The sequence below is a fragment of the Megascapheus bottae genome, chromosome 3 (assembly GCF_031878675.1).
Source record: "Megascapheus bottae isolate mThoBot1 chromosome 3, mThoBot2.hap1, whole genome shotgun sequence".
NCBI lineage: Eukaryota > Metazoa > Chordata > Mammalia > Rodentia > Geomyidae > Megascapheus > Megascapheus bottae.
In genome coordinates this window covers 689972-705000 of record NC_143511.1, presented here as the reverse complement: position 1 = coordinate 705000, position 15029 = coordinate 689972, and the positions used below count along the sequence as shown (strand labels likewise).

The following is a 15029-nucleotide window of genomic DNA, read 5'->3' as shown; positions in this document are numbered from 1 at the left end:
CTTTGGACTTTCTCAAGCTAGAGCTCTACTACTTGAGCCACAGCACCACTTTCAGCTTTTTGCTATGTATGTGGTATCAAGGAATCAAACCCAGATCTTTGTGCATGCTAGGCAAGCACTCTACTAGTAGGCCAAACTCCTGGCCAGATTTCTCTTTTTAATAACCATACTTTATACATAGACTGCTATGTCCCTTTGTAGATGTACTGTGTTTTCTGTAACACTTCCACCTTACTTGGACTTCATTAATCATACTACTCTCTGATCTTTTTTTTTTCCCTTCCCTAGTTATTTTTTAAATATTTTTTATTGTAATTAATAAAAGGGTTACATGATATTTGCCAGATAGAAGGTGCATTAATTCACATACATTGATACCCTTTCACATGTCTTGGTACCCATTACCCTCCCCTCCCCCCCCCTCGTCTTGGTTTTCCCCCCTTCCCTATCAAATTACAAATAACCAAATACAAATAAATTCAATATATCAGATAACAAAGTGATACCCAAGGGACAGCAAAGGAGATGAGAGATAACATAGCACATTAAGGACAATAGTCATTCGTTATATGGCTTTTGTTTCAATATCCTGGAGGTCCTTTCAATTAGCTTCATACTATATGGCCTTATGTATCAAGGTTTTGCTCTCTTGCAGATCTCTGCTAGTGGAGCCCAAGGTTTCTACTGATTATGACAAATGAGGGAAACCATTGAGCCTAAGTTCCTTTGAGTCTGGCTTACTTCATTTAATATGACTTTTTCTAAGTCTTTCCATTTCCTAACAAATGGGGCGATGTCGTTTTTTCTGACAGCAGCATAGAATTTCATTGTGTACAAATAGCACAACTTGTTGATCCACTCATCAACTGAGGGACATCTAGGTTGGTTCCATATCTTTGCTATGGTGAATAATGCTGCAATGAACATTGTTGTGCTAGTGGATTTAGTATGTCCTTGTTTCTGGATGGTTGGGTAAATGCCAAGTAGTGGAATTGCTGGGTCATAGGGGAGTTCTATGTTTAGCCTTTTGAGGCACTGCCACACTGCTTTCCATAGTGGTTGAACGAGTTTGCACTCCCACCAAGAGTGTAGTAGTGATCCCTCCTGGCCACATCCCCTCCAGCATCTGTTGTCATTCGTTTTCCTGATCCTGGCCATTCTAACTGGAGTGAGGTGGAATCTTAGAGTTGTTTTGATTTGCATTTCTTTTATGGCCAGAGATGTTGAGCATTTCTTCATGTGTCTATAGGCCACTTTTGTTTCTTCTTCAGAGAAGACTCTCTAAGTCTTTGGCCCATTTTTTTTAATGGGATGGTTGTTACTTTGGAGATTAGTTTTGGAGTGATTCAATTTTTTGAGTTGTTGATATATTTTAGATGTGAGGCCTTTGTCCGTTGTTTGGTTGGTGAAGATCTTCTCCCACTCTGTAGGCTTCCTATTTAATTTACTAGCTATGTCCTTTGCCATACAAAAGCTCTGCAGTTTAATGCAGTCCCACTTATCCAGCCGTTCTCTGATTTGTTGTGATTCTTGGTCCTTATTAAGAAAGTTTCAGCCTGTGCCAAGGAGGCCTAGTGTATCTCCTATTCCTTCTTGTAAAGTTTTCAGTGTGTCAGCTTTTACCTCGAGGTCTTTGATCCATTTGGAGTTAATTCTAGTGCAGGGTTACAATGAAGGATCCAACTTTAGTTTTCTGCAGGTGCTTAACCAGTTCTGCCAGCACAACTTGTTGAAGAGGCTGTCTTTCTTCCATTCTATTTTTTTGGCTCCCTTGTCAAAGATTAGGTTGCCATAGGTCTATGGTTTAATATCTGGGTCCTCAGTTCTATTCCATTGTTCTTCAGGCCTGTTCTTGTGCCAGTACCAAGCTGTTTTGATAATTATAGCTCTGTAATAGAGTCTAAAGTTTGGAATTGAAATTCCTCCGGCTCTGTTCTTTCTGCTAAGAAGTGGTTTTGCTATACGGGGTCTTTTATTATTCCATATGAAATTTTGGATTGCCTCTTCTATTTCTTTAAAGAATGCCATTGGGATATTGATGGCTATTGCGTTGAATTTGTAGATAGCCCTTGGCAAGATTGTCATTTTCATAATGTTGATTCTTCCAATCCAGGAGCATGGGAGGTTTTTCCATTTCCTTAGTTCTGCTTTAATTTCCTTTTTTAGGGTTTTAAAGTTTTCATCAAAAAGATCCTTTACATTCTTAGTTAAGGTAATTCCTAGGTACTTTCAAACTTACAGTACTGTCTTCCTTCCTTATAATCATTCTTGTATGTATACTTCAGTTCCTTTTTCTTTTCCTTATTGTACCTCAATCCTAGTTAAATCAAACCTTTGCTACTCCGCCTTTAAAACTATATCTCACTATGATTGATACCTCTAGTATGTGGATAAGTGATCTCTAGTGTATTCATATGCCTTCTCTACTGTCAGTGACTTAGATTAAATTCTTGTTTCTGAGGCTTGTTATCCAAAAGCTGTGATAGTCTCCTAGAAAGATTATTCACAGATAAAACATAATAGCATTTTTTATTGTAGGTTTATGAGACTAGTCTGCAGAGTTTTATTTTTTAATAGAATATTTAAAAAAATTGGGAAACCTCTGGGCACTCGTGGCCCACACCTGTAATTCCAGCAATCAGGAGGCTAAGGATCATGATTAGAAACCAGCCCAGGCAGAAAGTCCTGGTGAGACTTCTTTTAAAAAATATGTAATTAATAGAAGGGTTACATTATATTTGCCAGATAGAAGGTGCATTACTTCACAAACATTGATACCTTTTCTCCCCTCATCTTGTTTTCCCTCCTTCCCTATCCTGTTTCCAATAAACATATATACAGTATATAGGATAACATGGTAAGTTACTGTAACTATATGAGATAACCAAGGGACAACAAGAGATGAGAAATAACACAGTATATTAAGGACAACAACAAGAGCCATACAATGTGTGATTCTTTAAAATTTTATTTATTTATTTATTTTTTGGTGAGTCAGGGGCCTGGGCACTGTCCCTGAGCTCTTCAGCTCAAGGCTAACTCCCTACCCTTGAGCAAAGCCCCACTTCTCATTTTCTAGAGATTAATTGGAGATAAGAGTCTCAGGTCCTTCTGTGCTCAGGCTGGCTTTGAACCTTGATCCTCAGATCTCAGCCTGGCCTGGTGAGATACTTTAATAAATCAGTCAAAACCAAAAGTGGTGCTGTGGCTCAAGTGGTAGGTAAAGCATTAACTTTGAGTATAAAGAGACTTAGGGACAATGCCTAGCCCTTGAATTTAAGCGCCACAACTGGAAAAACAAAACAAACTTGGGAAACCTTATTGGCTCTGTATTCTTTCATGCCCATTATAGATTTACATAGTAGATGACTTCCTTTAAATGATATGGGCAGTCTTCAATTTCCCAGCCTTCCTTACTCCCCAGTGAATCTTGTAGCCAATACTTAGTAAGAAATTTATATAATCTGAAGAGATACCAGAGTGTACTGAAGAGGATAAGTTGCATTTTGTATACATAAATACTTGGAAAATGCAGATTACATATATGTGATATATATGTCATACAATTTTATTGTTAAGATGTGATACAGGTCCAGGAGCATAGCCCAGTGGTAGCATGTTCAACCAGCATGCACAAAACCCTCAGTTCAATTCCTGGGTACCTCATACACAGAAGAAAAAAAAAACCAGAAGTGGTGCTGTGGCAGAGCACTATTCTTGAGCAAAGTGCGTCCAAAGATTGCCCAGGCCCTGAGTTCAAGCCCCAGGACTATCAAAAACAAAACCCAAAATGTTATACAGAGGAGGTAACCCATTTCATAATCAGGTAATGAGTACGTTTCACTTTTAGACAGTCACCCTTCCTTTGCTTTTCTCCAGTTCTCTTTCCTCTCCCTGCTATAATGTCCATAGTTCATTTTCCATATAGTATATGTATACTGTATGCATATACATATATATATGTATAATTTTTTTTTTTTTTGCTATTTTGCCATTCTATTGTTTTACTTAGGTTAAAACTCCCCTGTGCTGCTCAGCTGGTGTTCTACCTACCATTTGAGCCACATCCTTAGTTTTGTTCTTTGCTTGTTATTTTGGAGTTTTGGTCTCATGGACTTTTTTTGCTCGTGCTGGGTTCAAACCACGATCCTTTGATTTTGGCCTTCTGAGTAGCTAGGATTAAAGGCATGAGCTTGAGCATCTGGTACCCCCAGCACCTTGTACATATTTAAAAGAATATTATTTTGGGTTTGATCAGAGTAGAGTACAAGGAATATGAGAAAAGAGGTAGTGATGCAGGAGAGGGACCCCAGAGCTACAGCATTCAGTGCCTTATAGGCTATAGGCACTGTTTAAATTGAAAGCATTTTGAATAGAGAAATGGTGTGATCTGACTTATTTTGACACAATACTAGTACATCATGGCTAAATAAACGAAAACAGGACAGATAAGAAAGTGGAGACGTCTCCAATGGTACACAAATAACAAGAATAAGAAATGCTGGTGACATAGAAATAGTAAGAAAGACTGAGAAGTGATTAGGTTGAATGTGAATATACATGAGCAAATGTGCCTACAAGGAAGTGGACATCAAGGGTTCTTTTCATATGTATAAACTTTTATAATGTATAAAACTTCATATGTATCCCTTCTGAGATTCTAGTTGAAATAGGGTGTGAACTTTTCTAAAGAATAAGGTTATAGTTGGGGCTGGGAGTTTGGCCTAGTTGTAGAGTGCTTGCCTAGCATGCACGAAGACCCAGGTTCGATTCCTAGGTACCACATACATAGAAAGAAGCTGGAAGTGGTGCTGAAGCTCAAGTGTAAAGCTCTAGCCTTGAGAAAGTCCAAGCCCAGGACTGGCAAAAAAAAAAAAAAAATTGGGGCCAGGAGTTTGGCCTAGTGGTTAAAGTGCTTACCTAGCATGCATGAAGACCCGGGTCGATTGCTCGGTACCACATACATAGGAAAAAAAAAGAATAAGGTTATAGCTTTGTATTACAATTGGAGAGCTTTCAGACTAGTCATATGATTTATACAGTACCACTGAATTCTGTGAGAACAGGCACATGAATATGGTGGGCTGTTTCATTTCCTTTTTGTCTATAAAATTTGGTCCATGACATGAATTTAATGCTCATTTTTTGTTTTTTGTTAGTCCAGAGATTTTGGTATGGGTCTGACTACTTACTATATTATAGTAGGCTTTGGTCTACATTTTAGTAGGAATTAATAGAGCTTAAATACGAGCTTATATCTTCTTAAATTAGCCAATTGATAATTACTATTTTTTAAATCAGATACCCTTTAACAGTTTGTTTTATTATTTATGAATGAAAATGTTGTTATGATAGTTACTTGCTTGAAAGTAAATTCAGCAAATCACTTTCGGGTTTGTAATACAAGTGTAGATCTCTGTTTTTCTTTCTTTCTTTACATGGTCAGGCTGCAAAAAGTGATTTTGCAATCACTTTGCATGATTATATTTGAGAAGGCTTAACTTTTGTAGCCTAAAAGAGTGTAAGCAGTAAGTTAATAGTTTTTAAAGAAATGTTATCTAGTTCTTGCAGTTAGTCAAACTCTTCACCTGTGAGTATGAGAATTTTTTTTTTGTCAGTCATGGGACTTGAACTCTGGGCCTGAGCACTATCTCTGAGCTCTTCAGCTCAAGGCTATCGCCCTACCCCTTGAGTCACAGTACCACTTTCAGTTTTCTGGTGGTTAATTGGAGATGAGAGTCTCATGGATTTTAGTGCTTGGGCTGGCTTTGAACTACAATCCTCAGATCTCAACCTCCTGAGTAGCTAGGATTATGGGCATGAGCCACTGCACCGGGCAATATGAAAACATTTTGTGTGAAGTAACTGTTCTGTAATAATGTTTCATAAATATTAGCCTTATTCAGATCAACAAATTAAATGTAGATATAGTTAAATTGCCTAAGGATAAACAACTGAAACTTAGGGCAGAGATAGCATTAGGATATGGTGTTTGAAGTGTATTCCTGTAAGAAAAGTTAGATACATGATAAATGCATTACATGTCGGCTTTCCTATTATATAGCACTTTAGTAAGAAATGCACAGGTTTTGGTATGATTAACTAATAATTCTTACTTTGTATAGGAAGATTTTCAGTCAATGACATATGGATTTAAAATGGCTAACAATGTGACAGATCTTCGAGTTACAGGTAGGACTATTTATAGTGATAATTCAGTTTTAGCTCTGTGTGTATATGGGGGGAGGGGGTAGTGTTTGACCTCAAGGCTTGGCTGCTTTCCCTGTGCTTTTTTCACTCAGTGCTAGTTAGTGCTCTACCACTTGAACTCTAGCTTCAGTTATCCCTTCTTTTGGTAGTTAATTGGAAATAAGAATCTTACAGACTTTCCTGCCCCAACTGGGTTCAAATCGTGATCCTTCAACCTCCTGACTCATAGGTGTGAGCCACCAGCTCAATTCTAGCTTTTGGTTTGCCTTTTTTGTAAACTTGTTGTTTCTCATTGTAGGCATGCTAAAAGATGTGGAGGATGATATGCAAAGAAGAGTAAAGGTATATATGTTTCTTTTATTCTTTGGTTTAGGGGTTTAGTATGCATCTTAGTGTCAAGTTCATTTCACTTATAGACTTACATGAAGCTGTCAATGAGTTACTTAGGTAAGGTTATATACATAATGACAGATACAGGGTTAGAACCCACATCTGCTGTCAGATCTTCGTGTGGCAATGCCCTGGATTTGGTCCAAGTAGAGCCCTTTCTATGAACTTTTTTTTTTTTGTGGTGACTTTGAAGACTGTCAAAGAAATTTGTGTTTAATTAATGTCTTTTTGTTTTTTTCTGTTTTTCTGTTCCTAAGTTTGTACCAGTCCTTGTGCATGAATTGTCAGGGCCTGGGTGCTGTCTCAAAGCTTTTGTGCTCAAGGCTAGCACTCTGCCACATTTAGGAACACGAATACTGTGTTCCTCCCAATTATTTTTCCTACTAGAATCTTGTGTATACTCAGTAAATTAGTGATTTCCTTTCCTGTGTGTAATCCTTCCTTTTCCTATTAAAATCTTGTGTATACTCAGTAAATTAGTGTTTTCCTTTCCTGTGTATAATCTAATCCTTCCTTAGAATTACATTTATTGGGGCCAGGAGTTTGGCCTAATGTTAGAGTACTTACCTAGCATTCACAAAGACCTGGGTTCAATTCTTCAGTACCAAATACATAGAAGAAAAGCCAAAAAGTAGTGCTGTGGGTCAAGTGGTAGAGCTTTAGCCGTGAGGAAAAAACCCAAGGACAGTGCCTCAGGCCTTAAGTTTAAGCCCAGGACTGGGGGGAAAAAACAACAACAACAAAAAAACACCATTTGCTTTAATATGTCTTTTTCTTTAAATTTTAGAGTACTCGAAGTCGACAAGGAGAAGAAAGAGATCCAGAAGTTGAACTAGAAGTAATTTAACTTATTTTCTGGTAGATAATATCTGAGAAGTCTACCCCTTAATGTTGTAGCTTTATGAACTGTTATAATTTATGGAAACCCTTTTTAAGATATTTCTTACAATGTGGACATTGCCTGGGTTTAATTTCCCTTGTATATTTTTTGATAGTATTCCTTTGAGGTAGGCATTTAAAAAAAATTATGGCTCAACATTTGGTAAATGTCAAGAACTTCCTTGCTGGGTGCTAATGGTTTACACTGGTAATTGTAGCTACTCAGGGATCTGAAGATTATAGTTGAAGTCAGCCTGGGCAGGAAGGTCTCCATGAGACTCTTACCTCCTTGACAACCCCGAAAACGGGAAGTGGAGCTGTGGCTCAAAGTGGTCGAGTGCGGTTTTGAGTAAAAAGAACTCGGGGACAGTGCCCACGCTGCCTAGGTACAGTAGCTCACGCCTGTAATCCTAGCTACTCAGGAGGCAGAGATCTGAGGATTAAGGTTCAACGCCAGCTGGACACAAAAGGATCTGACACTCATCTCCAGTTAACCTCTAGAAAACAGGAAATGAGGCTTGGCTCAAGGATAGGGCAGTAGCCAGCAGCCTTGAGCTGAAGAGCTCAGGGACAGTGCCCAGGCTCAGTTCAAACCCCAAGACCCACCAGAAAAGAAGTCTCATGTTTGAACCACAATCCTGAGATCTCAGCTTCCTGAGCAGCTAGGATTACAGGTGTGAGCCACCAGCTCCCATCTTATTATATTTTCTTTGACTCATTTTTCAGGCATTAAAAAATACCAGTGAAGGTGTGTTCTGTTGTAAGTCATTAACATTGAGATTTAGAAAATAAAATATTTTAAAATGCGATTTCTTTGGCAGGCTTTGCACATTTTAACTTTCAGTCCTTTCTTGCTTTTTTAGCACCAGCAGTGTTTAGCTGTCTTCAGCAGAGTGAAATTTACTCGTGTGTTACTAACAGTACTTATAGCATTTACTAAGAAAGAGGTAAGCACATTTACTATAATTTATCTTTCTTAGTGATTTGGGTTGGAACTTTGTATTGAAGCACTTCTGAGACTTTTTTTATTAAAGTATTCCTCCAAGTTCCCATTAGCATTTGGTATATTTATGCTAGAGTAACCCTGATGATTTTGGGGGGAAAGTCACTTGAATTTTACATTCTAATACATATTGTGCCTGTTGTTGATGTAAATCGCTTTGTGGCTTGTTATATTTTGGTTGCATTGTAATGGAGAAAGAAAAGAGAATTTTTCATAGGTCTTTTTTTCCCTTTAAGTAAAATTTGGTTTGCATAGAACAAAAAATGAGCTCTACCTGGTGAATGTTTTTCTTGTTATGTTTGCATTAACAGAAGCCAATAGTTTATATGTGGTAAACCAGGCATTCCTACCTTCTACATGTCTTGTCTTTTCTTGCATATTCTCCATTCATGTGACTAAGTAGTGTCAAGACTTTCCCCTTGATCGCATCTCTGGCTTTTATTTTCAAAAGTAACACTAGTAATAAACCAGAAAAATGTTTTTTCTCTTTTTAAAAATTTCTTGGTAATACCAGAGATTGAATTTAGAGCCTCGTGCTTGCTAGAAAAATCACTTTATGGATTGAGCCCCTTCTCCATCCTTGCCTGTTTTTTTTCCCAGATAGGATCTTCTGCTAGCTTTGCTCTGGTCGTTGTGATCCTATTGTTTTTTGTTTTGGTTGTGAATTTTTTTTCCTTTTTTTTTTTTTTTTTTTTTTTGCTGCTCCTCCTGCTGAGTGCTGTCCTTGAGCATCTTTCTTTTTTTTTTTTGCCAGTCCTGGGCTTGAGCACAGGGCCTGAGCACTGTCCTTGGACTTTCTCAAGGCTAGAGCTCTACCACTTGAGCCTCAGCACCACTTCCGGCTTTTTTCTATGTTTGTGGTACCGAGGAATCGAACCCGGGTCTTCATGCATGCTAAGCAAGCACTTTAACCACTAGGCCAAACTCCCGGCCCTTGAGCATCTTTCTTTAAGGCTAGTCCTAAGGCCTATATCACTGGAGCTAAAGCTCCATGGCAGCCTTCTTTTTTGGTAGTTAATTATAGATAAGAGTTCCATGGGCTTTCCTGCCCAGATTGGCTGGAAAACCATGATCCTTAGATCTCAGCCTCCTGAGAAGTTAGAATTATAGGAATGGACCATCTGTGCTTGGCTTGTTTCTGTTGTTTTAATCCTGTGAAGCATAGATCTGAGGTAAGACTTTTTTATTTTATCAGGATCTGGGCATCCTACATTAAGTGAGTAATTTGTGAAAACCAGTATCATTGCAGTATGCATTTAATTTCATTAGCATTTAATTTCATTCTTGGTTATAGGATTTTTCTTTTTTTTTTTGCTGGGGTGGGGCAGTCCTGGGGCTTGAACTCAGGGCCTGAGCACTGTCCTTGGACTTACCTCAAGACTAGCACTCTACCACTTGAGCCACAGCACCATTTCCAGCTTTTTTATATATGTGGTACCGAAGAATCGAACCCGGGTCTTCGTGCATGCTAGGCAAGCACTCTACCACGAGGCCAAACTCCCAGCCCCAGGATTTTTCCTATTTAATGTATGTTTTTCACTGAAAGAATATGTAAAAATGTTTTTGGTGATTTATTTTCTAGACCAGTGCTGTTACAGAAGCTCAAAAATTGATGGTTCAAGCAGCAGATCTTCTGTCTGCCATTCATAATTCATTACATCATGGCATCCAGGCCCAGAATGATACTACAAAAGGAGGTAATTATCCATTTTGTTCCATAGCTTATTTTTTCCCTCACCCTAAATTGTTTGGTTTATTCTGAAAATTTACTTAACCTCAGTCAACCTGAACGTTCAAATGTTTTTGTAACCTCTTTAAGTTCATTTGGAACAACTCTATAAATTAGTTCTTGATAGAAAGTAGGATTCTAGAACTTGACCACGTTTTATATCTCATTATTTGGAATGTGTGTATACTCTGTCATGTATTCATGTTTTGATGTCAGCAAAAACTTTTTAAATCATCTACCTTTCCTATTCTTTTGAGAATTCACCTAAATTATAGTCTTTAAATTTTAGTCCTTTAAAATAACATCATCTTTTCCAGATTAGAGGTTGACAGCTTTATGTGATAATACATGCTTATGCCTATAATAATAGCACTAAAGAAGCTGAGACAGGATGTTGTTAAATTCCTGGGTGCTAAATAGTGAGAACTTATTTCAAAAGAATCAAACACAACAATCCACTAGGACTTTCGACATCCTAAAGAAAATGTGTTTCTTTCCCATGTACTCTCATAATTATGTGTTTGGTCTAGTTGATGAATTTTTGAGCTTGTTTAGTTGTTACTAATGGAAATTTAAATTTTAAATTTATATTGTCTTATACTGATAGTCTCTTTGGTATATCTTTTTTTTGAAAATGAAAAGTTGTGTAATTGAAGTATATATTTGTGGCAACCATTAAAGAAGAATTAGAAAAAAGTGATGTTATAAAATTAAACACATGCATTAACTTTTTTTTTTTTTTTTTGCCAGTCCTGGGCTTAAGCTCAGGGTCTGAGCACTGTCCTTGGACTTTCTCAAGGCTAGAGCTCTACCACTTGAGCTTCAGCACAGTTTTTGGCTTTTTTCTATGTATATGGTACTGAGGAATCAAACCCGGGTCTTCGTGCATGCTAGGCAAGCACGCTACCACTAGGCCAAACTCCCAGCTGACACATGCATTAACTTTTTGAAACCCAATGAACTTTTTTTTTTTTTCGCCAATCCTGGGGCTTGAACTCAGGGCCTGAACACTGTCCTTGGGCTTTCTCAAGGCTAGAGCCCTACCACATGAGCCACAGCACCACTTCCGACTTGTTCTATGTATGTGGTATCAAGGATGCTAGGCATGCATTCTACCACGAGGCCAAACTCCTGGCCCATGAACTAATGTTTTTAAATTATACATTACTGATTCAGAGGAAAAGGCTAGGCAAAAAAGATTTATAGCAAAATTTTAGAGACTAGAAAAGAGAAAGAAAGACAGTGACTAGTGACTAAGCTGTTACCCCATAACTAATAGGCAAAGCCAGTTACATCCAATCTCATTTCTACTCCGAAAGGCTAATATACTAGGTATACTTGGAAATGGGTATGAGAATTAGATGAGAACCTAGGAACTGAATTAAAATTTCGGTATAGAAGGGTACATTTTTTTCTTCTCATTTTGCTATTTCATACTTGAACGTCAAAATACTACAAACTTACTTTGTGGAGTAAGAAACAGATTGTGGACTAAAAGGATGAGACACAGTTGAAAATTATACCCCCCCTTTCTCTCCCCCTCTCTCTTTCTCTTTTTCTTTTTCTCCCTTTCTCTCCCTCCCTCTCCCTCCCTCCTTGCCTCCCTCCTGCCTCTCCCCCCCCCCCCCCCCCGTTCCTTTCTCCTTTGTTACTAGTTGTACAAAGAAAAAGGTTTCAGTTCCACAAGTATAGGTGCTCAACTATGAGTGAGCATATAAAGAAACATTATGCATATGATATATTTATATGTATATCTATAAACATCAGGTAGATGTGTATATATGAGATATGTCTACATATACATATGACATATCTAGATACATATCACATATATATGATATAAAGATGTGTGTATGTATATATATATGAATGTGATTAAATCATGTTATTTACAGTAACTGGATGGATTGGCAATCACTAAATGAGAAAAACTCAGACTCAGGTATCATATTTTCTTTCATATATGCAATTTTAGGGGAAAATGGGGTATGGAAGTAGATGGTAGACCATTAGAGAAAAGATAGGAATCACGAGGATAAGGAATGGAAGGTGGTAAAGAGGCAGGCATAAAGATATGTTATATTACATGTCTGTTAAACAATTAACAAGTGCTAATAAAATAAGATTGTGAAATTATTCATTTAAGTTACAGTTACCCATATGCCAGTTTGTATCAAGGGTACCTAGTATGTATACTGATTGATTATATATAATACATATACTAATCTCCTAGTTTTCAGTTTATGAGGTATTTCCATACACAGTTCAAAAAGAACACAGAGCAAAGAATAATAGAATAAAATTACTCGGGCCAGGAGTTTGGCCTAGTGGTAGAGTACTTGGCTTAGCATGCACGAAGGCCCAGTTTCAATTCCTTGGTACCACATACATAGAAAAGGCTGGGAGTGGTGCCTCCAGTGGTAGAGCTCTAGCCTTGAGAAAGCCCAAGGACAGTGCTCAGGCCTTGGCAAAACAAAACAACAACAAAAAAGTAGTTCATATAGAATTTATCAGACCATGTCTTAATTTTGCTTGGGAGTATGTGTTTTCAATAGGAGTATCAGGAAATTGTAGAAACACTATGAAAGAAAGTATATTGAATAGGATAGACAATCAACAAAGGTTTTGTTATAGCCAGGCTATATTTTAGGTACAATAATCAAGATAGGATTAAATAATGAAGAAGCCATGGTACTTAATGGTACTAGGTATACAGGGAAGGGAGGGATTCATTTAAGAAAGCAATTGGAAACCTTAAGAGTTATTGACTGGTTGAATACGGCACATGATGCGGCGAGAAAAGAGAAGTTTGCTATCTTAATCATTTTAAGAACTATGAGTCACTTTACTGAAAAAAAGAATGGAGGGATAGAGGACAATATTAGGAGAAAGTTTTTGGACACTTTTGAGACAGTGTAGGATAGAATGGTGGAAATGTCTGTTGGGCAATTAGAAACCATAGGTTGGGCGTCAGGAAAATTGTGGGTTAATGATTTTCATTGAAATTTGCAGTTATATTAGAATTTATATAAGAAAAAAAAACTGGCCAAGGAGAACTTAATATGAGGAAGAGGAAGAAGGGCAAGATCATCTTCGTTTACACAATCCCATAGTATGTACACCTCAAGGGTATTACTAGAATTTGGTTGAACCTTGTTTTCAGTTCTTAATAATAGGCCTTTTAGCTTTAATTTTTATCTTTCATTGATATCTGAAACCATATTGATTTCAGGTTATACCCTGTCTACAGACAAACAGAAGAACTTTGAATTAAAATTCATAGTCACTTCTTCTGGGCTGTACATTCTCAGTTTAGATTTCAAGTTGAGAAAGACATGGTTTGTAGCTTTGTACTAGTATAAGAATTGTAATAAGCTGGGCATCAGTGGCTCATGCTTCTAATCTTCTTATAAGCTACTCAGGAGACTGAACTCTGAGGATCTCCAATTTGCCAGCCCAGGCAGACAAATCCTTAAGATAGCTGGAACTGGAGGCATGGCTCAAGTAGTAGAACATCAACTATAAACAGAAAGGTTTAGTACACTGGAGAGGTGGGTAGGCAGGGAACAGAATCAGGAAGAAAGCTATTCACCCGTAGATCTCTGGTAACATTATCTTCAGAACATCATGGGTTTCCATAATTACATCTCAGTACCCTGTCCTTGCAGGGCTTCTCCAGGGGTTGATCTGCTATGCTATTCTGGGTCATTATGTAGTTAAATTTGAATTGATTCCATTACTTGGTAATTGAAAGGAACATACAGTGGTATGTTCCCATTTTACCTATCTTCAAAATCTTATTGCTTAATGTAGCATTTCCTTTTGAGGTGTTTGTTGTTTTTGCCGGTCCTGGGGCTTGAACCCAGGGCCTGACTGTTCTTGAGATTTTTCAAGGCTAGCACTCTACCACCTACAGCACCATTTCTAGCTTGTTCTGTGGATGTGATACCAAGGAATCAAACCCAGGGCTTCATGCATGCTAAGCAAGCACTCTACCACTGAACCACCTTCCTGCCCTCCCCTGAGGTTTTATTGGCCCTGTATCATCACATTCTTGGCTTGGAATTCATTTTGAGGTAGAAATCCCTGTCCCGTCTCCACAGCTACCATTATGTAAGTAGAAAGTACTACTTGGAAATTAGTAGATCTGTTCATCTCATGTTTTTTTTTAAGTATATGTGTGTGCATGTGTCTATATATATGTATGTGGGTATGATATAACTCATAAAGTAAAATTTTTAGAACTGAGATTGGAATTTGGAGATGCCTTTTAAACTGGTATTTTTCACTTCATATTTAATAGCATTTCATTTTAAAATTTAGAGAAACCTTGAAAATCTTGCCTTTTTCTTTTTTTTTCTATTTAGATCATCCGATTATGATGGGTTTCGAGCCCCTGGTGAACCAGAGGTTACTTCCACCTACCTTTCCTCGATACGCAAAAATAATTAAAAGGGAAGAAATGGTTAACTATTTTGCAAGATTAATCGACAGAATCAAAACTGTATGTGAGGTTGTGAACTTAACAAATTTACATTGTATCCTGGTAGGTATAAATTTCTGTTGTTTAATATATTTTTGGTGTAATTATGGTATCATTTATCATTTCTTAGAGATTTCCCATCCCAAGAATGAATCATACTGCTTATCTTTTTCTCTGATAGCTACAAAATTAAGTGATATGTGTACACACATAGTTTCTTTTTTTTCCTCTATTGAGATTGAATAATAGCATGCATAATCAGCTGCTCCCTCTTTCTTTCCCATTCCCTCCCTCCCCTCACTGTCCTTGAGTTGCTTAGTTCATTTTCCCCTGAT

At 37.6% G+C, this 15029-nt stretch overlaps 1 protein-coding gene across 4 annotated transcripts in view; it reads left to right on the top strand.

Annotated features, from left to right (window-relative positions):
- The window catches only part of Naa35 (N-alpha-acetyltransferase 35, NatC auxiliary subunit), a 74669-nt gene that overhangs the window by 26049 nt on the left and 33591 nt on the right, over positions 1-15029 (top strand). For all 4 annotated transcript variants that reach the window (XM_090329431.1, XM_090329430.1, XM_090329432.1 and 1 more), the window contains 6 exons: positions 6126-6192; positions 6509-6552; positions 7388-7438; positions 8343-8426; positions 10065-10179; positions 14579-14757. In XM_090329431.1, the coding sequence (XP_090185557.1) occupies positions 6126-6192; positions 6509-6552; positions 7388-7438; positions 8343-8426; positions 10065-10179; positions 14579-14757 (540 nt within the window). The remainder of the gene's footprint in view (positions 1-6125; positions 6193-6508; positions 6553-7387; positions 7439-8342; positions 8427-10064; positions 10180-14578; positions 14758-15029) is intronic.